At 42.0% G+C, this 25,752-nt stretch overlaps 1 protein-coding gene across 5 annotated transcripts in view; it reads right to left on the bottom strand.

The window, feature by feature from the left end:
- The window catches only part of Neto (Neuropilin and tolloid-like), a 72,500-nt gene that overhangs the window by 7,916 nt on the left and 38,832 nt on the right, over window positions 1-25,752 (bottom strand). For all 5 annotated transcript variants that reach the window (XM_076688881.1, XM_076688880.1, XM_076688879.1 and 2 more), the window contains 6 exons: window positions 20,718-21,175; window positions 19,952-20,177; window positions 6,487-6,747; window positions 4,558-4,715; window positions 3,895-4,144; window positions 1,873-1,988 (listed from right to left, as the gene is read on the bottom strand). In XM_076688881.1, the coding sequence (XP_076544996.1) occupies window positions 1,873-1,988; window positions 3,895-4,144; window positions 4,558-4,715; window positions 6,487-6,747; window positions 19,952-20,177; window positions 20,718-21,175 (1,469 nt within the window). The remainder of the gene's footprint in view (window positions 1-1,872; window positions 1,989-3,894; window positions 4,145-4,557; window positions 4,716-6,486; window positions 6,748-19,951; window positions 20,178-20,717; window positions 21,176-25,752) is intronic.

The following is a 25,752-nucleotide window of genomic DNA, read 5'->3' on the forward strand; positions in this document are numbered from 1 at the left end:
AATCCTTCCGGCCAATAGCGAAGCAGAAGACCTTTCTGCGCCGTGTCCCCGATAAATCGTGCAAGCACAAAGGAATTCTCGAATAACCATCTCTTAAGGGGATAACCGTTTTACCGTGGCCTAGGGACAAGAAGAAGGTTCATGATCTTACGGATGAATATCGCGGAACAAACGACCGCAAAGAGTCTCATTTTTGCGGTTCAAATGGAAGGGCTCTCTCCTTTTACCTTGCTTAGGGATTGTGTCTGCAGTTACTCCTTTTAATCTCGACGTTTCACCTCCAAGAAAACGAGGATTTGTCCCCGACCACGGTGCCTTCCGTTTCTTCGACTCGGCCTTAACGAGCCACTCGATCGTCGATCGTATTTCCTTTGCCGCAAACAAGAAAGTACGCGGTCGGAAGTTAATTGGTTGAGAATTATTTACTCTGTTAATTGAACGTTTCTTATGGAAATACAAATAGAAACGTTCGGATCGAGGTATCAAATTAATTTCTATAATTAACATTTCTCTGATTTCTCTACATTTATTATCGAACCAAAATTGGTCGACGTTGTTTGAAAATTTCGACGACATTTATGTATAGTCAGCTACAAAAACCATCAGTATTCTCTAATCAGATTATCAGAAGACAATGAAATCTCGACTGACAAACTGGCCAACGTAGCAGTACACTCGAAACAAGAACAAATCGATGCCACTTATGTACCGATTAGAGAAGCTACTAGTTCACAGCATCGATTCTCGTTTAGCAGACAGCGTCGAACGAGGATGCACGGGAAAACAAGGACACCGATCGAACGGCAGCATATCGCCGGCATTATTTCCCGTCAGATTAATATCCCGTCGGTGCCATCGTGCCGTCGTTTCGAAGGTAGCTTATTCTGGTTGCTTGCCAAAGGCGGGCGCTAGTTTGCACCCTCGGAACCGGAAACGCCACCCTATACAGGCAGAGGCACGGATACGCATTCAGATATCACGAAAGCAGCAGGTCAGGGAAACAGAACGACTGGCAGGAGCCAGCAAAAGCAAAATGTCACGAATAAATTAATTAACTGTCTGACAGAGAGGACGGAAAGGCTAGGTGAATATTAAGTTCCTGCTGAAATTGCGTACATGAAAGCCGTGCAGTTTCCCAAGAACAAAACGGACACCGAAATGTATTTGATAAAAAATGTTGGAAATTTAAAAAATGTCCATTTAGAACATTTTAAAATAAATATCGCCACTTCTATTGACTCGTTAAATGCGAGCTAAACCGCAGCGCGTAGGAGCGATGAACTTGCTTCGAATAAATTAATTACCCTCTCGGAACAGACGGAGGTAGAGGAAAATGGTGAGAAGCGATTAAGTTTGGGGTGACATGCTATCCTCGCTGTACCATGTATATCCGGGATCCTCGGTTTCATACCGGCGATAATTGCAGTCAGAGAGCGATAACATTTTCATAAGAAAAGAGTAGCTGCACGTGATGAAAGCATGTCACAGTGTTTATCAAATATTGTAGTTGCCATTTGTTTGCCCTGATAATAAGCTACAAGGTAAACTTTTCTCGGAATAATATACTTCGTCCTTTCCAAAGTAATTCAGAGTAACACGACGGAGAAGCTTCGAATTCTGAACTGTTAGTTACGATAATTAGAAGATGAGACTAAGATATCTTATTAAACTTGGTACGGGATTGTCTTTCTCTGCTCCTTCTGTAAATCCAAGGAAGTCATCGTTGCACGCGGTTGTAGAGAAAAGGAGCAAATAAGAGCTGCGACTGAAAACGTAGGGAAAATGATTCGAGTCCGGTCATTGGAAAACATTTAATCAGCCTCTGAAGTATCGGTATTGAATTTACTCTGGATATAACGTTTGCTCACTCACGTTACAAGCTTGGTCTTCTTCGTCCCATCGGAAACGGCAATTGACTCTTCCGTTGCACTGCAAATTCGCTGCGATGCAAGTCGCGTCCTCGCAGTAATACTCGTCATCGTGGCAAGCTGAAAAGATTCCAGGAAAAAAGAAAAGGCAAGATATTATCAAACTGTGGAACGTTTAATGTCATGTCATACAAGTTAATAATAAGCGTATGTCGGCAATGCGAACATTCGAATCATGCATGGAAGTTTTCATTTAAAATCTTATTGTTTGGCGGATAGGGGAATAAGTGAATTTCCTCGATCCACTGGGAAAGTCTGCCGTAAGATATTAGTTTCGCGAGGATGGCAGGTGTGGAGAGCCAGACATTCTTTTCGTGCCGAGATAGGAAAGCGGATTCCATGCGCGTAACCGCTTCGCTGCGGCTTACTCCATTCGCCGTTTAAGGGGTTATCCTTCTGTGACCAGCCTGAAAAATGGATGTCTTGGGCTTGAAAAGCGTGGCAAGTCAAATTGTGATTTCTTAGATATTTTAAACTTCCTGTGGAAGCAATCAGACTGTTCTTTAGATAGAAAGAAATTGGAATTATATCGCGATCGGATATTTCTTAGAAATTGGTTATCCGTTTTCGATGGTATTACCACTCGAATGTTAATTAGATATTATTTAAAATTCAATCGATCAGTAATACGATAATTTAATCTAACCATCCTCTTTCTTATTGAATTTTTAAACGTTATTATTCCATAGAATAATGGGTAGGTATTGTGCCCGAAGGAACAGGCTTCTATCGAACAATGTTCATCTCGAGTAGCTTAGATGCATGGAATTTTAAAGGTATTTCCTTGTGGTATACGATTCAAGCTCCACGAAAGGTTTCGCATTTTCTAGTGTATCGCGAAAGAATAATTCGGAGCATGTCACGAGGGAAATAGGTCGAGACGAGAGAGAGCAGAGTCTGCTCTACGTAAGTAACTTTTCATCGTTCACGTCAATTTTACGGGATGGAAATCGCATTTCCGATAGGCCGAGATTGACATTCCCATTTTCCAATTTACCGTACGCTATCGTATTATCGATTCATCGGTTATTGTCATGACCTGTAGGCTGACGTTTCGGAAAATAACGAGCTGTTAATGGACTCGTTCTCGTTAATAACATTTGATCAGCCATCAATTTTTCCACCCTTCGAAAGAATTAATTTCCCAATTACCTAATTGCGATATATCGCTCGTTTCCTTTTGTAATTTGTAGATTTTCATTAGACTGTACCACTCCAACCGTGAACACGAGAAAGCTTTGAACGAACGGCTCGTGACGACGTTAAATTTAATGAAACTTTCCATCGAAATTGCTTGCGTGTCGCGAACAAAGTCTTTCGTAATATTCTCACAATCGGCTGGCTAATGGAAGTTAAAGTTTCTCGTTCGTGAAGTAGCCCGTTATTTAGCGTGGCAGATAATTAAAAAAGGTGAACATACAGGGGTGGGGTACTCGAAACAAGCCGTAATTACGTTGCAGCTGATCGTGTTTGATAAATTTCAGCCATTTTTCGAAACACGTTTCAGGGTATATAACGAAAGGATAACACGCATAGTTCGACCGATTGATTTTCAGGCTGTTTAGTTAAGCGAACGTTCTTCAACGGGATAACAATCTGGATCGTTAACGCGATTACGGTTTAATCGATTTGTTTGTTTCCGAAAGCTCGCCAATTTTATTTGAAACTCGCTAATGACTCTGTTTCGCGGTTCAGCTTCTGGGGAGCAATGCAAATTCTCTATTTATTCAATGATTGCGATTATTGAATCAAGCGGTAGGATTCGCGTGCAGGCTAGTTGAAATGCAAACACAACGCGCGCATAGATTGCACGCAGACATGGAGAGCAGCGGGTGGCCCTATTATCGTGTCTCAAGCGACGATGACGTGTTGTGCAGTGAAACGAGTATCGTGGTAGTAGGACGAAACGTATTCTAGGATCGAAGGTATTGGAGAACGATTAATCGGTGATATCTGGTAGACTCACGTTTGTCTCCCGGATCTCTGTCCCTGAGCGCTGTCATGACAGCCTCGAAGCTGCTGTTCAACGCTTTCGGCTCCGCGTAAAATCTGACAAAGGCGGTGTTGGTAGTTATGACCACGGTGTCGGCAATACTGCCGCAGAAATTCTTCTCTCTCGAGGACATGTCAGTGCGTTCTTTGAATATGTCCACGAAGTTGGCGTCGCACTCGTTCGGTCGTTGCAGCTTGAAGGGATCCGAGAACGTCAGCTGAATCTGAAAAGTTGTACGCGATCTCGTGATAAAGCCTCCACCCGTCACCACCCTTTCTCCCTTTCCTTCTGTTCCCGCCCGATGAACAGCAAAAGCTCAAAAGGGATCCGCACCAATTAGACGGTAAATTGTATGAGTCAAAGCGGACGTCACCAATTGCTGGCATTTTTGTGCCAGACGTGATTACGTTTGAACAAAAAAAGAACGAATATCCCGGAAAGGATGAGGTTTTCGAGAGCATAAGGATCAAAGGAATCCTGATAAAGGGACGGGTTATAAAGTCTTTGGAACGTTCCTCTTCGATATACGCGACACCTTGGCTGTTCGCTGTGACGTCGGTTCTTTTGTTTTTGTTTTAAATGATCAAACTCGAAGGGTTTGTTCATCGTACGCCGTACTAATTATAGTGTAATTACCTTCATCCCCTCCTTGACCGTGATGTTCCAAAGGCAGTCTATGGCAATGCCTTCCTTTTCAGCTAGTTTCTTTCTATCCTTCACGTCGTTGCTGTTGATAATCGCCTCCGAACCATTCACGTACCGCACGCATGGTTCTGGTTCCGGCGGCACACCCGCTGTGGATCACACCTATTACAGTATAAACGCTTTCCCCTCGGCTCATTATCATTTTCTTTTCTCGCAATATCCGTAGGAACGCGTTTCATTAATCGTCGATAGGAAAGCAGGAAAAATTGTTTAAAATTAATAAAGAACGCGCTAGCTTGGAACAAACGTCGGGCTCGAATCGAGAAAATCCCTTCGGTGCAAAAAATCAACCATCGGTAAAGAACAAAATAAAAAAAAAAAGAAGAAAAAATAGCCGGGGCATTGTTGGAGGTATAATTAATTTCCCGTTTCGAATTGGCTTTATAAAGTCCCGTGACCGAGGGAGCACACAATAAAAGCGGGAAATTAATCAAACGCGTGGAGATTCAGCTCCCTCCGCCGGATTAATTTCCCCCCTTGTCGGTGCTTGAATTTGAACGGTCGTTATCATCGTAACGCTGTTTTAATGCCCAGCCAGGCTGTGTGATAAGATCGATTCACCGAACGTCGAAAGCCGCGCGTTTTGGAGCGTATTAAGAGCAACCCTGGTGCTCTACCAGGTATTCATCGCGCCGGTTTTCAACGTAAATGTGCAGCAATAATGAGGCGTATGAAACGAGGATGAATATCGTCGTCATCCTGCTCGTTGTCGCGTTTCTGGTAATCGGCCTTTCCGACGTATCCATTTTACCCGGCGAACGGAAACTTGACGTTATTATGTACAGGAAGTCGTGAAATTCAAACGCGCTATGTATGGATACGAGCTGCTGTCACGGTACGACCTCAAAGTATTTTACTAGCTTTGATGTGTTATCGATTCGTCGTGTCAGACGAAAATCAGAGAGACATTACAATCTGAATGATAACGGCGGAAAATGAACAATCACTATGTATGTAACAAATTTTTAGCGAAATTGCAATTTTTTTTTTTTTTTTAATTTTTTATAAATTGTGTGAATATAAACTCGATATATCAAAAAAACCTATTAGCAAAAAAGTGAATGTTTCGAAAAAGTATAACGGTTGTACAATCATATAGTTAATTACTAGCGTACCGTGTGTACATTGTATAATTTCATTTCTTTTTTTTTCAACAGATCTGTGTACCTATCTTTTTTTCCTACGTGAAAAAGAATTTTCAGGATATGGAACATATCAAATTCGGAAGTGAAATGTTTCATTAAAAAAAAATTGGAAAAAATATTGCACTCTGTGAAATCGTGAGATTTGCACAGTTAACGCGATTCTCGGCGATTTAAAGGCGAAGTAGCACTAAAAGGAGATTTAAGAAGATGCTCGATAACCCCGGCGCGACGTAGCGGCGGGTGCATCCCGTGTATTCATAGGCTTCCCCGTTCTTCCTGGTGACTATGAATTAATTTTGGACTCGGTCCGCGCTCGCATAGTACACGGTACGGTAGATCATCTATTCCCGAAGTGTCTCGTAATTTCTCCACCGAGAACGCGACGAGAACTACCAAGTATTCGCTATAGAATCACCCCGTCCCCCGTAGGACATTAATAACGATCACGCCACGATATTCTTTCCTCGAGGTCTGCGAGCCTCTTCGCTAGAAAACCTGTGCAGTATTTAACGACTCTCGCGGCACTAAATAAGTTTCGTCATTTTTCAAAACTCTGCCCGCTCGTTAAATGAATTTCGTTTCTTGGCTCGGTCAGTTGATCGCGATAAAAAAGAAGAATCAAAGTTTAGTCATCGTTGACAATCGACGAATCGAGGTGTACGTCGGTAGACAAGGTGACGGACGACGAAGAAGGATCGTAATACCGTGGACTTACGATAAGTTGGTCTAGGAACCATATTCCATACGGCCTTGAAGCCCTTCCCTTCGATGCTATCATCACTGTGGAATCGGAGCCAGAGGTATCTGGTCTTGGACGTGATCTCTGGGGGGAAATTTGTGCCGCAGAAGTTGCCGAGGAGATTGGAGTAGCCGTGCTGGCCGTCACGTACCTCGAGGAAATCGTAACGGCAGTCGGCGCTTTCCTCGAGCTTGAACTCGTCTCGGAAGTCGAGTTTCAACAGCATACCTTCGTTAGCTGAAACGACAGAAGAGAAACGCTATGTTAGAAATCGTTGCAAACCTATGGGAATGGTACATTGTTCTATCATGGATTTCCAGTGGTTTTTCCATTTGCTGGATAGAGGATGTTATTCAAGCTGGGATACGGGTAGGAATAAAAACGCGGATCCTTCGCTTTCGTACGAGTGTTCAGACTCGATTATCCTAACTGCGTTTGGAATTGAAAAAGGATTCGTATACTTATGCATGCTCTCGATCCACCTTGTCGGATGCAATCTCGACAATGCCGGTATTTCCTGTGAATATACCTCGCGTAACATTCTTAGCTCGTCTTTCGAGGAAAAACGGCAGCCAGAAGCGAAACAACGTCGTCGTGCATCCTTCGAATCGTTTTAGGAGAATTCGCTGCCACGATTGGTCGGCTCATACGACAAATATTCTAATGTCGTTAGCCTCGTAGAATCGCTCTGGCATCCGGCCAACTTGTTCGTTCTAGTCGTCACGTAATTTCTTCTCTCTTTTTTTCAAATTTCTTTTTTTCTTTTTTTCTATTATTTCTTTCAGACTGTTTCCCCTCGAAATACGCGCGGTTCAATTTGCAACTGGCACAACGTACTTTTTCGCACGTTTTTATTTCGTGACGAGAAGGAAATCGTTTTATTTCGGTGCAAATTCATGAAAGCGGCGATTCATTAAATCGCAGCGACGCGAAGCATTCCATCGACCAACCCTTTCATTCTCGCAACGGATGCGAAATGAAATGTAATTTCTTTTTTCCTGGCTGCGATTTTTAGTAATTTTATGCGACGAAATATCGGAGGTAATTGATGGTACCTTATCTGCTGTGTAGCCTTAGGCGTATTTGGTAACGTGTAAAAGCGCGCGATTTGTTAAAATCACGGGGCTCGATCGCGATACTATTTCGCCCGCGGTGCTCGTAAATTCCGGGATGCAATCTCTAATGAAGCTCTTGGCTTGCAAACGGGCCTTTACTTTCCACGCACGTATCGAGATTATCCGGGAATTATTCACTGCGATCGTTAGAATTCACTTCGTCTTCTAGATTCTCTGAATTTTGCACGGAATGTTTCTACTTTAGATTCCGATCGATCTATCAGGAAATTTTTGGAGCGAAGCTCCGCTATTAAACGACTGATGAAGTCGCACATTCCCTCCAAAATTACAGAAAATATTAATATTACAGTAGACTCTCGTTAAATAGCCGCGGTGAGGGTAAATATTTTTCAAGCTTCCAAACTCTAATTAACTAATTTCTAAGTTACTTTTATCTTAAATTTCAAGTGTAAATATTCCTTATAATAATATTAGACGTTTATTATTGTACAATAACGTTTCGCCCACAATGACGCTACTATTTCCACTGCACAGGTATTTCTGTTGCACTATGAATGAAACTTTGGCGATCGTCTCGAAATCGACCCACGCAAATCGTGGTCTCATTTTTGTCCGAAGGTCGAACGCATAATTCGGCGCGAATTTGTCGCGACGGGTCATCTGTGACGATAGTCGCAGCGAGACTTCCGTCTCAATCTAGGATGAATAGCGGAGCTCAAGACGGTCGTTCGTTTCCGAGTCGATGAAAGGAAAAAGCGGATGAAAGACAAAAAAGGAAAGAGAAAGAAGAAAGCTGCCCTTCAAGAGCATTTTCTTGCGGTACCCGAAGAACCTCTAAAGCGTCGGCAATCTCACCCTTACTTCTGTCCGCTTTCGCATGGAAATACTGGTATTCCACTTGCGAAACGGTCGATCGCATTTTTTAGCGGATTCAAAGCGTCTTCTTCCTGCGCTTTCGCGCTTCGTTATCTTCAAATTGTGTCGCAGTCCTTTAGCTGCCCGTAATCTTCTCGGAATTAAGGATTTCCTCGAAGCGACGACGACTTATTGCGTTTCTTGCATTCCACGTTTCAGACTGCAAAGCTGTATTCCGCGAGATCGAGCAATTCAGAAAAGAAAAAATTCAAAAGTTCTATCTGATACCGGGTTTTCCGGTTTCGAACGACAAACGTTTCTCGTCACTGTACAGTCAGAAATGTCAGTGCAATATTTGCGAATGGAAGCCGTCGACGATGTCGATGTCTCTGCGAACTTCCACGAACGTTGCTGACGTACGGAACAACGTCTGTCAAGGGAGAAGTTTAGCGAAAGCCAAGGAATCCTCAAGCATTTGAGCGTGTCGTACGCGTACCAACGATATTAGCACACCGAGGCTCTGTCTCGGTATCCTACCAGACTCATTTGTTTCGAAATTGTGCCACTTTCCGCCAACTATCCGTCTTGCTAGTATTCTCCGTGCTAACGAGCATTTCTTAACTCTCTAACGCTGGATTATTTAGCAGACGATCACGATTCATTCTTACCTGAGTCTGAATTGAAGCTTCGGTCGGGTTTCAATTTAATTTCGTTTGTATCTCTTCCTTTTTCCCTCAGAAATAATATCATTATAAATATATTTTCTTTACATTGCAAATATCACATTTCTGGTTCAGCGATAACTTTGTGCTTTATGAAACTTTTTCAGTTTACAATTGTTTTCATCGTTGTAGAAATTCATGGATGATTAGACAGGATTCTTTGAAGTACATTTTATCTATTCGGGTGAAAATTGTGTTTTTTGAACCGAGTAAACCTTCTGTTTGATTAGAAATGTGTGAATAATCTGACTTGAAAGTGAACTTAACAGTTGATCTTCTATCGCAATGAACTTTTCGGGTCACGAGTCCAGTGTAAACATATCCTCGCACATTTTCAATCGTTACTCCGTGAAATCCAACAGAGAAAAGCCGGGTTTGATTTCTATTCGAACGTGGACAGGGTTCGATTTTCAGCAGGAGTTCCAACAATTTATCCGTAACTACTAGGCTACGTGGTTTTCCCGATATTGATTAGTCTTTTCTTCGTCGGGATAGCGAGGTATCAATAGAGACACGAAGAGAACGTTTTTCTTAGGCACCTGACGTGGAAAAGCTATTGGAGTTCGAACGTGCTTGGCTTTTGAGTACATCTGGAATTGATTATGGATTCTTCAGCTAATTTCACGCGAATGATCTTGAACCATCCATTGAACCATGGAAAAATAAATATATTTTCCAGGAAAATTTCTTCATAAAATTTTAACCATCAATTTGCAATTACTGCTTCATATACGCGGAAGGAATAATTTTTTGACAAAAAAGTTAATTGTTTCGATACACATTCGACAACAGTTTCATTTGGAATTTTATACAATATTCTTTGCCGCTTTATCTCAAGGGAATTCACCTAGAACAATGGCGCGGAACAAGCTTTCCTACGTAGAAGTTACCGAAACACTTTGCGTAAAAGACAACGGACCGTTTGCCAGAGAATGGTTTGGATAAAAAGCAAAAAAGAAAATAAACGTAGCTTCGAAGTTTTTCTCCGGCTCCCAGAATTCATGTTACCCCGTAATAACGATCGGCATCTCCCTGGGGAAGGTCACCGAATTTTCCGTCTAGCTTCGCAGGATAAGGGTGTGCCTCTCATGGACACTGGAAGTTGAACGAGCTCTAACCGCTTTGTTCCCAGAAACTCCTACGGGATGGTACAGTCTCCTGGCTCGTTTCCTCTCGTCTGTACCGAATTTTTATTACTAGTAACTTCGGTTATGCTAATATTTACAGATTTTTCATATGACCACGAAAATATAGAGCTTTCATAAAACAAGAGTAAACGAAAATTGCGACCTTGCGAAAATTCGAGTGAAAAGAGTAAGAAATAAGGTAACGAATCGAATGGAAAATAAACCGGCCTTGTGTCCCCTGTCAAAAAATTGAAACACATTGGAACCTGTTCGAATCGTAGCCACATGATTGCGTAGCCATTTCAAACAGAACCAACGTTGTTTCGTAAAAACGCTGCCTTGGTCGGAGTTTCAGCCGGGCTTTACATTGTGTCAAACATTCACAGGTTTTCGTGAATGCCCTCTCGAATATACGTTTAAAGAATCGAGCGCCGATCGATTTCGACGTTAATTGCGTACATCGATCCCGTCAGGACGAGCTTTCTTTTATCTTGGAAGAAAAGACTCGGTATAAAAAGCCTGAAAAGAGATGCCGAGTTTATGACGTGGAACTAACTGCAGTCGGTTTAATCATTTACAAAATGATAGAGATATCGTTGGCTTTACGACACCATCGCGCTACTTCCTACCAAATTTTGACCTTAATTATTTCCCCGATACCCGAACATATCCTTCGTTTTACCACGGGGCTGTTTATTTCGCATTTTCATATTAAAGGAGCTTGATTTGTTGAATTTTATTAACTAGTAGGCTGACCAAGCCTCCCTAAAAATTAACGAGCATTCCATGCAAAAAGAAGGGGAAATTGTTTCCAATTTTCATTAGCAAGGAAGAAAGTGGTAATTGAAATTTCGCTGAAAGCGTTTCGTAAGGCTAACGCGTTACGGCACGATTATATTTTACCGGAGGGCCGGGTACCTTAACAATATTTTAAGGGGTATTAGAGGGCTTAAGGGCACAGACTCCTTCGAGGCCTCCTCCGAATCGATGTAAGCGCCATTGGAAAGAATCGGGCAATCGTGAAAACACATAATTGAGAAATTCGACATTTGACGGTGTGACATCTAACGTCATTATGCAGAATAAGAAACGAAAGTGAGGTGGCATAGTTGCCAAATCACATCATTTGAGAGTTCTATCGCGGTGTTGCCGCATCTGTGACCATCTAGCAAAATGAATTTGCTCGAGCCGAGCGAGATTTTGATTCCTGGCGGACATAGAAAAGGACAGCGCGAGAGAGAGAGAAGGAATATCATGAATGAAACAACGTAGGGCCGATCGGCGTAAATATAGTCACACGCTACGACAGATTCGATGAGACTCTGTAATACACATAACGTACGCGACTATAAGACTTATAGGAATAAAAACTATATGGCATTAATAATTTCAGGAAAGGAATGAAAAATAAAGACATGTAAATTGATCTATAATATACAATATTTATCGATTGAAATATAATTAATAAATATAAAAAATGCCTCTTCTTTCTCCGCGCCGTCTATATCGTCGATTCCCATGACAGCCACTCCAGCCACGTGTTATTGAAATCTTTTTCATTTGAAATATAATAATGAATTTTAATATAATTGTACCTGCATATACAGAGTGTCCCAGTCTAAGTGTGACAGAATTATATTAAAATTCATTATTAATTTCTTTATTTCTTATTCCCTTCTTGAAATTATTATGTCAGGTAGTTTTCATTCCTATAAGTCTTATGGCCGCGTACTTACGTTATGTGTATTATTTCATTCATTCTACCCCTACCAGCACCACGAATCCGCCGTTCTTTGATGTTTCCGAACATAGAAAAGGATAGCGCAAGAAGGATAAACAAAGAGAGAAAGACTCACAAGCACAACATTTAACCCAATATTATGGTATTAAATGTTGACCAATTTATATTGTGTTTAGCTTCATTTTAATCAGAAAAATCTTCTCCACATGATAGTGAAATTTTTATTAAAATAAAAAACTTTATTCTGTGCATTAGTATGGTCACATTGACACGAGGCATTTAGATGAAGGCAATAAATCCCGGTTTTAGTCCCTCTTTCGTCTTTAGCTACTGACTCTTTCTAATCAGTGTTTACTGACTAGGCAATCAAATTTGAAAAATGATTCTCCTATTCCATAACAGTTGCGGAGTGGACCGGCAATAATTATGTACATTTATCGAGTTTTCACTGTATATGGTGCAAGTTTTATAATTCATTTTTCTGGCATACCATTTCAAGTATTCTATCTGTAATTTAATTGATGAAAAAAACATGATTATAAATATGAATAAAAAAGTTTGATGGATGCACACATTAGTACATGTATTGTTTCATTCTCGAACCTCTTTCTCTCTCGAGCGCCCTATTCTTTTCTATGTCTGGCAGGAATCAAAATCGGCTCGAGCCTGTTGCAATTGTAACAGATGTGGCAACAGCGTGACAGAAGTCTTAATACGATGCGGCAACTATGCCATACTTCTGACTATATTCGCGTAGCTATTTGTGGTGTCAAATTAGAATTTACATTTATCGACTGATTTGTGTTTTTATCGACCCTGATGATAACGTGGTCAAATATACCATCAATGCCTCTGACGGAAAATCATTGAACTATTCTTATGTCTATTTTACGTCTGATGCGTGCAAATCGTAGAATCGATTTTACGTCTTCCAGAAGTGATAAGTTGTGAAAAATCGAATTTCAGTGATATTGTGCTAGTTTAAGGAAAGTCGGTCTGGTGTGCTGTCGGTGAAAAAACCATTAAATCGTCCAATATTTGCTAAAATGCAGCCGAACGCAGCATTCGGCAGCCATGTTGTTTGCTTACAACAGCGTCTGTCTCAATCTTACAATTTCGAAAATACGGTTTTTCTCAACGAATGGTGTTTATTAGCGTTCAAGCGGACCAGACCGACCTGTGCCGAAGTCTACCTGTGTGTGCTGTACTCGCGAAAATTTTATTTATGCAATTATCAAGACGAAAAATCGATTCTACGAAATTGAATGTCTCTCTCGCGCATGGCGTATACGTGCATGCTTTCCGTTGATTGTGTGAGTGCACGCATACAGGTCATGGCACAAAAGGACGCTACGAGTTCGGGAAATAGAGCGAGCCGGTTATTTTACATTCGCGTCAAGTCGTATCCCGCTGAGTGAGAACATTTAACGAGTAACTCTCCAACAAGGTTGACCGTGAACGAGGACGATCTACCATGAAATGCGGGCCATCACCGGGTGTACTCTGTTAAAAGTCGATGAGGGAAGTTTGTTCAGATGGATTTTTTATCTACACTTTGGTAGATGTCAAATTCTGTATGTTCAGTCAATTGGAATTGGAAGTAACTTTATCGAAGATATACAGAGTGGTGGAATAACTTCGATCGCGTTAATTATATCGCTGTTTTTAATGATATAAAAAAACTCCATTTACAAAAATTGTTTGCGGATCCATCGATGTTATATTATAAAAGAAACCTGATTGATCAAAACAATAAAATTCTCTATTGTTCAGATTTTAGAAATTCAGATTGTATAAACCACAAGTTTATTCAATAAACTGAAAAATCATTATCTAACTATATAAATCGATACTCTCGACATCTTGTTTCTCGGCTTCCTTTGGATTTAGTCCAAAATCATTCTTGCGATTATCGTCGCGATCATGGGCAAAAAAATGAGCGTATCGCAGATTTGCGAAACTTCGGGACGAAGGTATATTCGGTTCGCTTGGTACTCAAGCCATGACCAAAATCGTGCTTCGAAGACGGTTTTCTTGCAGCCGTTGGATGAATTCAGGAGCAGATAGTCGGTCGTTTTGTTGGCCGATGATGCATGGACGTCGGTACAGAATGGACGCGGATGCGCCGATGCGTTTCATTTTGTACGCGCTTAAACGGTCGGGCGGCCCGAGATTTCCGCTCTTGCAGTGATTCATTGCGGCTAGAGGCGTTCGACGACATCACCCATCATGGAACACGATCGTCCAGGACAATGGGGAACGAGCCAGCCGCAAGAAGGAATTAACCAGCGCTAACTTTATCACGGTTAACTGCATCCTACCTGCCTTCTAAATGAATCTATCGTTTTGTACACCGAAATAATCCCAACTCGCGATCGTTAAATCTCATTATAATATTTGCCGTTTCATTAAAAGTAGCGATGCATTCCATCCACCTTAATTAAAATTTAGAACTTCTCTTATTCTAGTATTTGTACTCTTTGAATAATCTATTATTTAAACGTTTTATTATCTGAAAGTGATATATACAATTCATATTTGGGTATAAATTCAATATTTGAGTTGACTACATGACAAAGGGCACGATATTATAACAATTGAATACGAAATAATCGATTAACTTGGGATTTGTATACATGCAACTTCATTAGCGATCAAATATCATTCCAACATCATACGTTGAAGTAATGAAACAAAATAACAAGCACGGTTGAAGGTTTCGAAGCGCCCAGATATATTTGCTAAAATGTTTACCACGAAATTCATCGCAATCCCAATAATCAACCGGTACCATCAACATCAAACCCTTACAGGTTTCAACGACAAAATGGACGATAATCGTTGGAAGTTTCTCAGGGAAAATTGATCGATGGCACAGCACATCGACGGCGGTGTTTAACGCCATTTTGGTTCAAGGACAAGCGCAGTGTCTTGCCGCAATTAATGGCTTCCCTTGCAGAGAGTCTCGGCCTTAGAGTATTTCGATGTTCCACGAAACACGGAGAAGGCAGAGGGGCGGTCGCCCTTGATTTACGTGGGATCGCATTAAACGGTTCTTTGATGGCCCCTTACCTCCTGAGTGGTTGATAACTTGATTTGCTCGCCCACTTTGGAACTTGGCCACGACTTCCTCCCATTTACGATGCTTCAGCGCAACCTTTCCTCTCGACCTTTCTGTCGCTACCCTTTTCTTTTTCTTCTTCATCGTTCGCCACCCTTTCGAAACGTCATGGGTGATGCTGGAGCGCCAAACGATTGCACCACTCGATTTCGACTCGGAATAAAATATATGAGAAAGAATCGTGGCTTTCGAGCGAAGAGAAACCTTCTATGCTAACATTTATAACGATGAGAAAGAAAAAAAAAAAGCAATCATGGGAGATGATGAAGGAACGCGTCGTCATATTGTACGCCGGGGGACAAAGTTTTTATCGCAAACTTGTGCCCCGTAGGGTGAAACGCGAAACTTGGCACAGGTAAGAAAGCCGACACGCTTTAAATTGTAGCCAGCAACGGTGCTGGTGAATGGGTGGTTACAGGTAACGAGACAGCCAAGAAGAACGGCTGAGGAAGCAGCAAAAGACATCGTCCTTGTTGGTGAAAAAGTTTGAGAACGTACGATTAGTGGACAACCGGTCCGTTCTACCATCGTGTACGAACTTTTCAATTGGATTCGACGACTACTAACTTTCCTCGTTTCTCTTTTAAACCTGACTGACATTTAAACCTTAAACGGTGCGCGTTCCGTTTCAACTAAGTGCTATTAGCGAGAGATCGTACACATTGATTCCACTTCGTAACTCAATCAATTGCAACGTGAACCTTTTACTGTTTGATGGGATTTACTATTTCACGGTGCGAATAGAATCGCGTCTTTGTTTCAAAGTGGTTCGATAATCCACCGAGAACAATCCTGTTAATTTATATTTACGAATAATTTTCCTCGTCGACTGCAGTGTAAGCGTGATTTTCAGAGTAATTAGAAAAGAAGTTACGTACTTTGGTCTCGTTAACATTCGCCCTTGTACCTCGAGGGAGATGAAGCGTACCCGTTTAACGAACGGCTGTTCCTCGAGTTCCGTTGCCCCGCTCCCTGAGGAAAGGGTGGCAAGGGGGTGCAGAATCTCAGGGCGATGGAAAAGGTTCGATCGCGTTTCATCCGACGAATTATTCGGTCTCCAACCGACTGTGATCTCATTAACTTGCCCGAGTGGTTTCGGCTGCTTAAAGGTGTCCCACATTTCATAATGATACCGGTGTAACCGCGTTACCGTGTTCGCGAGCGAGCAATTAAAAAGGTTCCATCCGTGCAATTAGGACCTTCCGTCCGGAAGGGCTACTTGGCCCGCTTGCGTGTTCTTCCATCAGGAGTACGAGTCGGAAAGGAAAGAATCGTGTAGAGGAAAGAGGAAAAAAGGAAGATACAGATAGCGTGTCGTGTCTGCGTTATATAGCAGCGCGTATCCATTGAATCGACTTCTGTTCCAGTTTCCAGGCTTTCGAGGAACTCGCCGACGACCCGAGAGAATCTGTCGTTTACGGCCGAACGATCTTTCGAACTCGATGTACGTTATCGTGCTTTCGGGTTTGATGCAGTCCTCTTGCGCGCAACTGTTGGAATTCTTCTTGAAACGAGCCTGCTAAGATGTACCCTGCCGAAGTAGCAGATGCTCTCGGCATCGAGTAACAATGAAACGAACTTCAAAGATTCCTGGATGTTCACGTACCTCGATGATCGAGACTGGCTAGAAACCATATCTGCATTCATATTCCTGTGTTTTCCAACGGTGGCCCGTATAAATTCGCTGGTGCATCGCGAATGCATAGAGAGTAGCAATTTCGACGCGACACTGAATGTTATCTCTGTTATATCAAGCGTAGAATCGAGTAGTCTCCTGGTTCGATCGTTCATCAACTCGCTGGCAATTTTCGGTGAAATGCCAACGGATAGATCCCACCCTCATATCTCTCTCTGCTTTCAAACGATTTCGTCTTTGCGCGTTGGCTACCTTCGAATTGTTCCAATTAAACTTTGATCGAGCCTGCTCCTCTCGTCGTTTGCAAAGGCACTGCTGGAAACCCGATTGGAACACTGACCGTTCCTCTGTCGCTCGACGATCCTCGAAAAGTTTCAATGATCCATCGTGTGTCAACCGGTAACTGGACGGCAAGTTTAACGAGTTCGGTTGGACGCGTAAGAAATCATGGCGAACTAAGAAGAGTGCTTGAAATAACAAAGAACGACTTGACGGAGTACACCGCTAAGTACTCAGAGGTTATTTAAGGAGGTATTCTTATTTGAACGGGTCATTTTAAAACTGTGTTCTTTGAAAAAATGTAAAAAAAGGAATCTTTTCTTTTTTGAAACTTCTATATTGGAATACCCCCTTAACTCTAGATGGTGCAATTTGAAACAACTCTATGCACCTAGACCCGACTCGATCCCGTCTGTTCACGGTGAAACTTCCTTAATCCATGGCAGACCCGTATTGACGTCCGGTTAATTGGATGTCGTAATTTACATGGACCGTATAATGGCAGGTCTGACATGCCGATAGACAAGTTATTTTAATGACGTTAGTTACAGTTCGTTATCCGAATCAAAGATTCTCAACGTTTTGAAATCTTTCAATATTTTTGTCTGCTTATCTCGTACTCTGCGCTCTTTTGAAAAACCCTTTCGCAACTTACCGTCTCTCTCTTGTCGAATAGCCTGTTTAATCCGTTTCTCGCATTCTAAAATTTTCCAGATAATCGCTCGAGAATCCGCTTGTTATCCTTTAATTAAAATATTCCTCGTTTAACCGAACGTTACAATTTGAAGCACGCCTACGTTACGACCAGCACGACGCAGTCTTCCTTCCTTTCGCGGAGCATTAAGCGAACGGTTTCAAGCGAACTGCAGAGTACCTTCTTATCGCTCGACAGTCAGTTGCAGTTCCTCGCTGCTTATCGGTCGTCCAGGACGAGCCGTGGAAAAGAATATTATCAAAGAGAAATTCCTACGTTCTGTATTCAGCGCACGTTACAACGGTTTAACCGACTAGGTTGTTCGTGGTCGTAATCCATGTAAATTTCGTGGCAATAACGTGACCTCAGTTAGACGCTCGGAAAGGAAGTAAAGCGGATCGGTTCGCATTCGATATCCGTCGGTGCACATGATTTACAAGCGGGTTCACGAAAATTTATTCAGCTTCTGCTACCAACGTGCATCTTCGATTTACGATATCTCGCGTTAAAAAAACGCTGTCCAGAAGGAATTTTTCAACGAGCAATTGTTTCTTCCCGTCGGAGCAATACTTGCCGAGATTTTACGATTTCACAAAGAGCCACGCTCGCGTTTACGAAGCCTATCGTTTCCAAAACTCGGCCGAGGACCAGCAATCACCGTGGATACTATTTCGGTACCATCAGAAGAAGATTTGGTGTACACGGTCCACGAGGCTCGTCGACCCTGACTCAATTTCGAACACGACCCAGCTGCTCTCGTTTGCCCAATCCGACCAGTCGTTTCGAGTCGTTTCGAGACGACTAAAAGGAACGCGATCGATCTCGAGTCGAAATTTTCACTCGGTCCTTAGCGCATTTGAAGTTTAATTATTTCTAAGCCAACGAGATTAAAAACAGAGTTTAAAAGTTTGATAAGAAATAGGAGTAAAAAGAATTGCGACAAGGGACAGTAATTGTAGTTAAGACCTCTTAATTTTCATGGAGAAGAACCAAAAAGGTATCTACTTTTCCAGTGGAAAATATAAGGATCGAGAAGCTTTGAGTGCATTGCGACTTTAGAGAATCAAAGCAGAATTTATATTTCGACTGAGGACCTCTTTTCGATGCGGTGCACGAGTCGCTTCGCTCTGTTTCGCATCTTCGATTTATCTTCCGACCGATCGAGACGAAGAAACGCGGGGGAGGCTAATCTGGCATCGCGTTGATTCGCGTGTACTCGCAGAAAATATCCCGGAAGAAGAAAATCTTTCTGTTTCTTCGCGAAGTGGTTTGGTACATTCGTTTCCTCGCGAGTGGCGCGCGAGGTAAAAGCAATGAATAGTCGATCATTCCTCGGGAAAGTTTTCGCATACACTTTCAAGACGAGGAAATATTCTGGCGCACGACGCTCGACAATGAATTTCCGGTCTTTCTCTACGATTTATAGATTCGTTATCGAGTTCGCGCGACCACGGTCAGGTCAAAAGACCGCGGCCCGTTATGATTTATCGCAACCGTATTCGACAACGTTTTATCCGATTACTCTTCCTCGCGACACCGACAATTTCCAGGGTGCAAGAACGGAGAAAAAGCATCCCCGTGACACGTTTTGTTTGTTCGCTTCCAACGAACGGGTAATGTGTTTCCTTTTGCGCGAATAATCTCTATCGATTCCTCTCGCTCGTTTGTCCGACCGGCTCGTTTATTATAAATTCACTGCTCAGGGCTGTTTACCACGCGAATGGACGTGGAAAAACTTGCGATTTTATTTCCGTTCGTCGACGAATGCGTTGTATCGATAAGTCCGGGAAAATTTATCGACTGTTTGGCTGAAATCTACGAAACCACCAGAACGAATTAATCATTGAATCGCGTGACCATCCTCCAATTTCGAAATTCAATCGAGTTCCAGCGAGCTAGTTACGACAGACTTATACATATGAAACTAGCGGAACATCCAATGCAAAATCCGAGGTCTACCAGTTAGCTTCTAGTTAATTTCTTGTCTTACGCTTTCCTAATGAATTCGATCCGGTCTATCGTTCTTCCGGCTCGTCGCGCTTTCATTTCGATATCGTGGAAAGGTACTCGTAATTAAGGATGATAAGGCTAAGGTTTAGTTAATATTGATAAGGCATCTCTGATTTAATAAAATGCTGCTACCTTGAAATTTGTCGCCACGTTTAAGCCAGGATCAGAAAACGTACTCACCTTGCAGAACTTTGATGCACTCGGTGAGGTTCGGATAGTTGTCCGGATAGTTGGGGCTGTAAAATTCTTGCTTCCCCTCTTCTCCGACGGTGAACTTTTCGCACACGTCCGGAACGTGTCTCATCTGGCGTCGTACAACGTCGAAGAATGTTGACGGCGTGGTGGAGATATTGCTTTGATTTTTCATCGAGCTCGGGGTAAACCGAGCTACCTGCGTCGCCACTATCTGCGCATATTTGAAAATCACGCGATTAATTTACCCAGGAAACGCGAAATTTATCCGATTCGGTTGAAAGGTTCCCGGAGTTCTGTCGAATTAATCTATATCAAGGTACGAGTTTCGTATTAATTTAAATTCGATGCTATTGAAAATTTATACGATCGATGAACAATAATCCTCTAATGCTCAGATGTCAGACCGTTAATTAAACGGAAGTACAACGAGGCTTTGGGCAGCCGGTGGTATCGTGATACCCGTGAATTATAGTTATCGTTCTCATACGAAATTATTGGCCAGGTCTGAAATATATTACTACTATTACCGGGTTAATACGCTAACATCTGCTACGATTCGCTCCGCGATTCTTCTTCTGTTTTCCTTTTGCTTCTGCTCGATTATCGGGATATGGATATGGACTTTATTAATGTGGTATCGGGTTCGCCGGATTCGATAGCGAGAGGAATCGTGAGACTATATCCCCGATGGCGTACTGATCAAGGTAGTCAGAAGTAGAAAGTGTAGGCAATGGCATCTGATGCGACTTACGTCGTCGGAGAAAGCACGTTTGTCGAAGCTCGACCGTTCCGACGTTGATTCGATAAACGTCCGACCAGCGGATGAATTTATCTTCAGCCTTGTGTCCAGCGCGCTCCTGGTGGACACGGTCGAATTTCGATGCGATATTTTCATTGTTCCCACGTCTTTCTTCTCCGTTCTGGACGTCGTCTCGAGATTGGCGGGCATTTCGATTTCCTCCTCTTCCTCGTCGTCGTTCGGGCTCTCGGTGACCGGCCTTACCAATTCCAACGTAACTCGTTCCCTCGAGCTCCAGCTGTCTGCGTGCCAGCTAGTTGTCTGGCGAAACTTTCTGACGGATTTGCTTTCTGCCGTGGCGCGTTCTGTGCTGGACGACCACCAGGGAATGGAACGGTTGCTCCTTTTCGCGTCGTACACGCTCCACAGTGACTCCGTCTCGCGTGTGGCTTCCGCGGCCGTCCCAGTGACTGAAACACACGTACGATATTCTGTAATGCCGCTATCAAACACCCGGTTCCCACGATAAACCGTGACGTGTTAATATTTCGTTTGATGCTACCTCCAGAAACCTCAGAGCTCCCTTTTGAATACACCAAAGAGTCTAGTTCGGGGTTTCAACTCCATCCTCTGATTTTCGAGCCAGAAACAAACACATTTCGAGCAACAATTGCGTTGTTCGTTAATTTATTCTTAAGTATACTGCCTGTTTGAATGGAACTTTGACTTTTTAACGATGCCTTGGAAACTGCAACGCGCCAAGGTAATTAAAAAGGAATTTAACCTCTCTCGAGCTGGTTGCGCTCCAAATGCGAAAAACATCGCGTTTGTTATGCGTTACAGTCTCTTATTCGGTTATCATTACATTTTCAACGCCGAGCATTTGTACGGTTAAAAACTCCCCTCTAAATAGCCTTAATAATACAATTAGTTTCCCTGTTTCAAAATAATACCAGAAACTCGAATAAATAACATCGAGTGAACAAACAACGATATAACGCATACCGACTGTATTTTCTACTGATTTAAAATTTACATTGGATCTCGAATGAAAACAGTACGAGCCAAAAGTTTCGTATAAACGAACAAGATTGAAACAGCCAATACGAGGATATACGCACGTCTCAATTTGTCTCAAAATGAATATTTCATTTCGACGAAACATGTCGCCAGTAATTCAATTGCAAGATTTTTGTCGTCGATAGCCGCTATTCGTTTAAATGTATTTCGCGACGAGCTAAGAATTTTTTTATTTAACTTTTCGAAAAAGAAATTGCCCATTGGGGGTTTGCGATAAAATCGAAAACTGAAAATTTAACGGGTTTCCTTTTTTGTCCCGTTTCGACGTCCCTTCTGCCTGTAACTCTTTTTTCTTGGTCGTGATCAACGTACAACCATTTTTATCAATTTAATATCGGTCGACGTACACACGAAATCGAATCCCGTTCGGTTTGTAACTGAATTTGCCATGAATCTACGTGCTTGATTTTTTTGTCGAAAAGGCTATTGCGCCCCTCGGAATGAAGGCTGTTTGAATCCTCGAACTCGTCACCGAACCACGAAATCACGAAATTGTCGGTGTTTCTCGCCCTGGACCAATTATACCGGCATAAAAGGATGTGCCGCGCATGTAACGCTATAAGCGTTTCCCTTTAAAATTTTAAAGCGGAACGTGGAAAAGATTATACACGGTATCCTAGGTTCTTTTTCAACAAAGTACAAGCAAAATTAAAAGAATATTTTATGAAAAAATTGGATACAAATGCCTTGCTACAAAGTTATTAAAGTATAAATTTTTTAAATTAATTTAATACTCAAACGTCGAATGTGGATTGTAGAAACGTAATTTAGAGAGAAAGGTATGTAGCTGCACGAAGCTTTTTCATTTAATTCGTAAAGGGAAGCTCATATGTCATTTTCTTTCGCCAAGGGGCTATTAATTTGCATCCTTAGTGGAACATTGTATAAATTCAGTCGAGAGTTTCGCAACCGAGCTACCTGTCCCTTGGCACTCGCAAAATTAGCAAGCATTAACGCCAGGAAGGTGCGATAGTTTTCGAGCGGAGCTTCTTCGATGGCTGTTACGTTTCAAGGAGGAAGCTGCAACTACGTTGACGCGTTGAAATTCGACAAATATTCTTCGTCCCTCTCGACATTTGCTACACGTGCATCCTCCTCGGGGAGGAATTTCAAATAAAACGAAATAGTCTGGCATCGAATTTATTCCTTCGTTTCAGTCGTCCAAGCAAGACGTGAAATTTGTTCTTGTTTGATCGAACTCGCGCCGGAAGATATGCCGGATACGTTTGCTTGGAAAATTTTTCGACGACTCTACCTTTCATGCAAATAGAAACTCCAGGTATACCGTCAACATTCATATACATTCAACTCGATTTAATTCGATATTTTCCCCACGTTGAATGCAATGAAATATAATTTTGCAGGTGGGAATAATAATGCGACTCTGTATTCGAAGTCTAGAAAATTCGACAGTTCCATATGCTCAGGGAAAAGTTTTCTACTTTAGCCTCTTGAAAGCGAAAGAAAGTTCAGAAGTCTGAATGTGTTTGAAAATAGTCCACCATCTTGTTAAGAAACTCATATTGTCAAATAGTATTCACGAAATCGTGTAGACAAAAAGGAACCATTAAATTACAAAAATAAATCTTCACATTTTAAATAACCTGTATAATTCAGTGCCGTAGCAAACCCTTGGTGCATTTACGGTGGCAGCCACCGTGTTAATACTGTAGCAATTTCAGAAGCAGAGAGATCCGTCGAATGATTTCAGGAATATCTAGTACTGGTAATGTCATTAACCTACCGGTGCTTTGACCAGTCTATCTTGAAATTTCGAAACGCAACTCTGGCTCAGGGTTTCCCGCGAAATCTCGAGAACTTCCTGGGGCGTAGCGTTTCCGAGCTTGACTTTCCGAGGGAAAAAGCTGCAAAAGAGATGTATATCTTCGGTAAATCTGATTTTTGCGCGCGCAGTTTTCTCTTTCCATCCCCTTCTGCTTTCGTCCAATGGCTCGATTTAAAGACGCCTTCCGTTTTCATCGTCGCCTCTAGAAGAAGAACGACCCGCCCGTTATTCTTCTTTTTCCACGCTGCAAGATTTTACCGCGTTGTTTACGACTTTGTTCCCTTGCCCATCGGGATTTTGTTCCCTTGCCCCTCGGTTTCTTCTTGCCACGTAATTGTTTCAGTCGCACTGAATTTTCTATCTTATTTCTCATCGGAAGCCTCTGTCTCTTCATCGCTGAGTTCAATATGAAAATTAAAGTGGCGAGGCAAGTTGAACTATTTCCATTAACTAGTTAGGGTGGATCGAGGTATTACGTTCTATTTATAATTTCCCCCGAGACAGTGGTTTCTTTTCATTTTTACATCATTTAATTTGTCGGAAATTTATTTTCTCCGGATAAGCAACCGCATCCATGATCTGGTTATATTAATTAGCGAATGCACGAGCTTCGTAACATCGCGTGAAACGGATTGTACCGCTCGTATCGAACTTCGATACATCGTCGACCGCTTCGGGTACAAATAAGTTCCCTCCCCTGAGATTCACGAGTTCCGAACGTGGTAACGTCGAGTTTAAGCAGAAAAGTTTCTTGTTAATCTTCGAAACACTGTCGCGCTTAAATCCCGATAGGATTCACGCGGAAATTAATTTCCCGTATGCGTGCTAACCCTTTGACGTAGCCACTTTCGAAAATTAGCGAGATTATTGGAACATTGTTCTGGAAGCTTTGTACTTTGTCCGCCTATTGTTCCGAATTTTCAGCTCCGCGTTTAATCGACAACGGTCGCGCGTTTATAGCGTTATCGTTCTTTTTCTCTTTTCTACAGAATGACACAGCAGCGATGTCGTGAAATTTTCAAATACGGCGACGCGCGAACATCACACCTGATAATTATTAATATTTTTAAATTTTCAATACAATATTCAACCACTTCATCGTTGATATTTGGAGACAATCAAGGTAAATTAAATTCCTGCATTGAAACAATGAAATATTTGCCGAAACGAAAATATTGCGCGTATACATAATTAACATGTTTGTTGATCTTTATACAAACTGCTCGTTTAATAACCGACCTCGTGAAATTAAGAACCTGTCAATCGCGTTACGTTAATATTAAAACAAAATTATGATATCAAAGGAATTTTATTACGTTTATAGAGTGGGCCTGTTGAAATATTTCAGCTGGAATGTAGGTCGCTATCGCAAGAAACTTTGTCCTTTGAACTTTTAATCCTTCCATTCTCGCGAAATGTATTCGCTCGTCGAAGTTTCCGGTAGCTTCTCGATGCGATGCAAACGTCTCGAGGAGCGTTAGATGATAAATCGAAAAGTTTCGCTCTGGAAATCCTTCGGAATATCGAAGCTCTTAGCTAGCTTCGCAGAGGATCTCCATACGCGATTCTCACAAGGAATAAGATATATCTCTACATTTTCAACGATGCGATGGCCAACCGACTGAGATATCCTTGAAACATTCGCGATTTCGGTATAAAGCGATGCTTTCGCAGTTGTCTCAGCCAGGGCGTGTTTAACTGGCGATTAAAACTTGTTGCCCAATTACGCCGAGATTTTATACAAATTGGTAGCTTCGCTAATTTGCTCCGAAAACCGGGGCGGATTTATACCGCGCGATAAAATAGAATTATCAACTAATTCCAAGGAAATTCTCTACGAGAAAGTTGATAGTTGAATCTCCTTTATTTTTGCTAATGAATATACTGCAATTGGAATTAGCTTTGAAACGAAAATTATTATCGAGCACTGTTAATAGAATCTGTGGCACGCCGCATCGAATGCGTTAATTAGAATCTCGAAACTACTAGAATTACTCTAAATTTAATTTCGATCGAAACTGCACGCTCAACACTCTAACCAAAGCGGTAGCTTTCAAAATGGGTGAAATTTATGCAGGCCATTTCGAAACGCCGAAGACTATTCCCGGTATCGTAAAATATTTTCAATCGAGAAGAAGGGTCAGATCAGATATACCGGTAGCGGAAATCAAAAGCGATGCT

Source organism: Osmia lignaria, chromosome 6 (assembly GCF_051020975.1).
Source record: "Osmia lignaria lignaria isolate PbOS001 chromosome 6, iyOsmLign1, whole genome shotgun sequence".
NCBI classification, from domain to species: domain Eukaryota; kingdom Metazoa; phylum Arthropoda; class Insecta; order Hymenoptera; family Megachilidae; genus Osmia; species Osmia lignaria.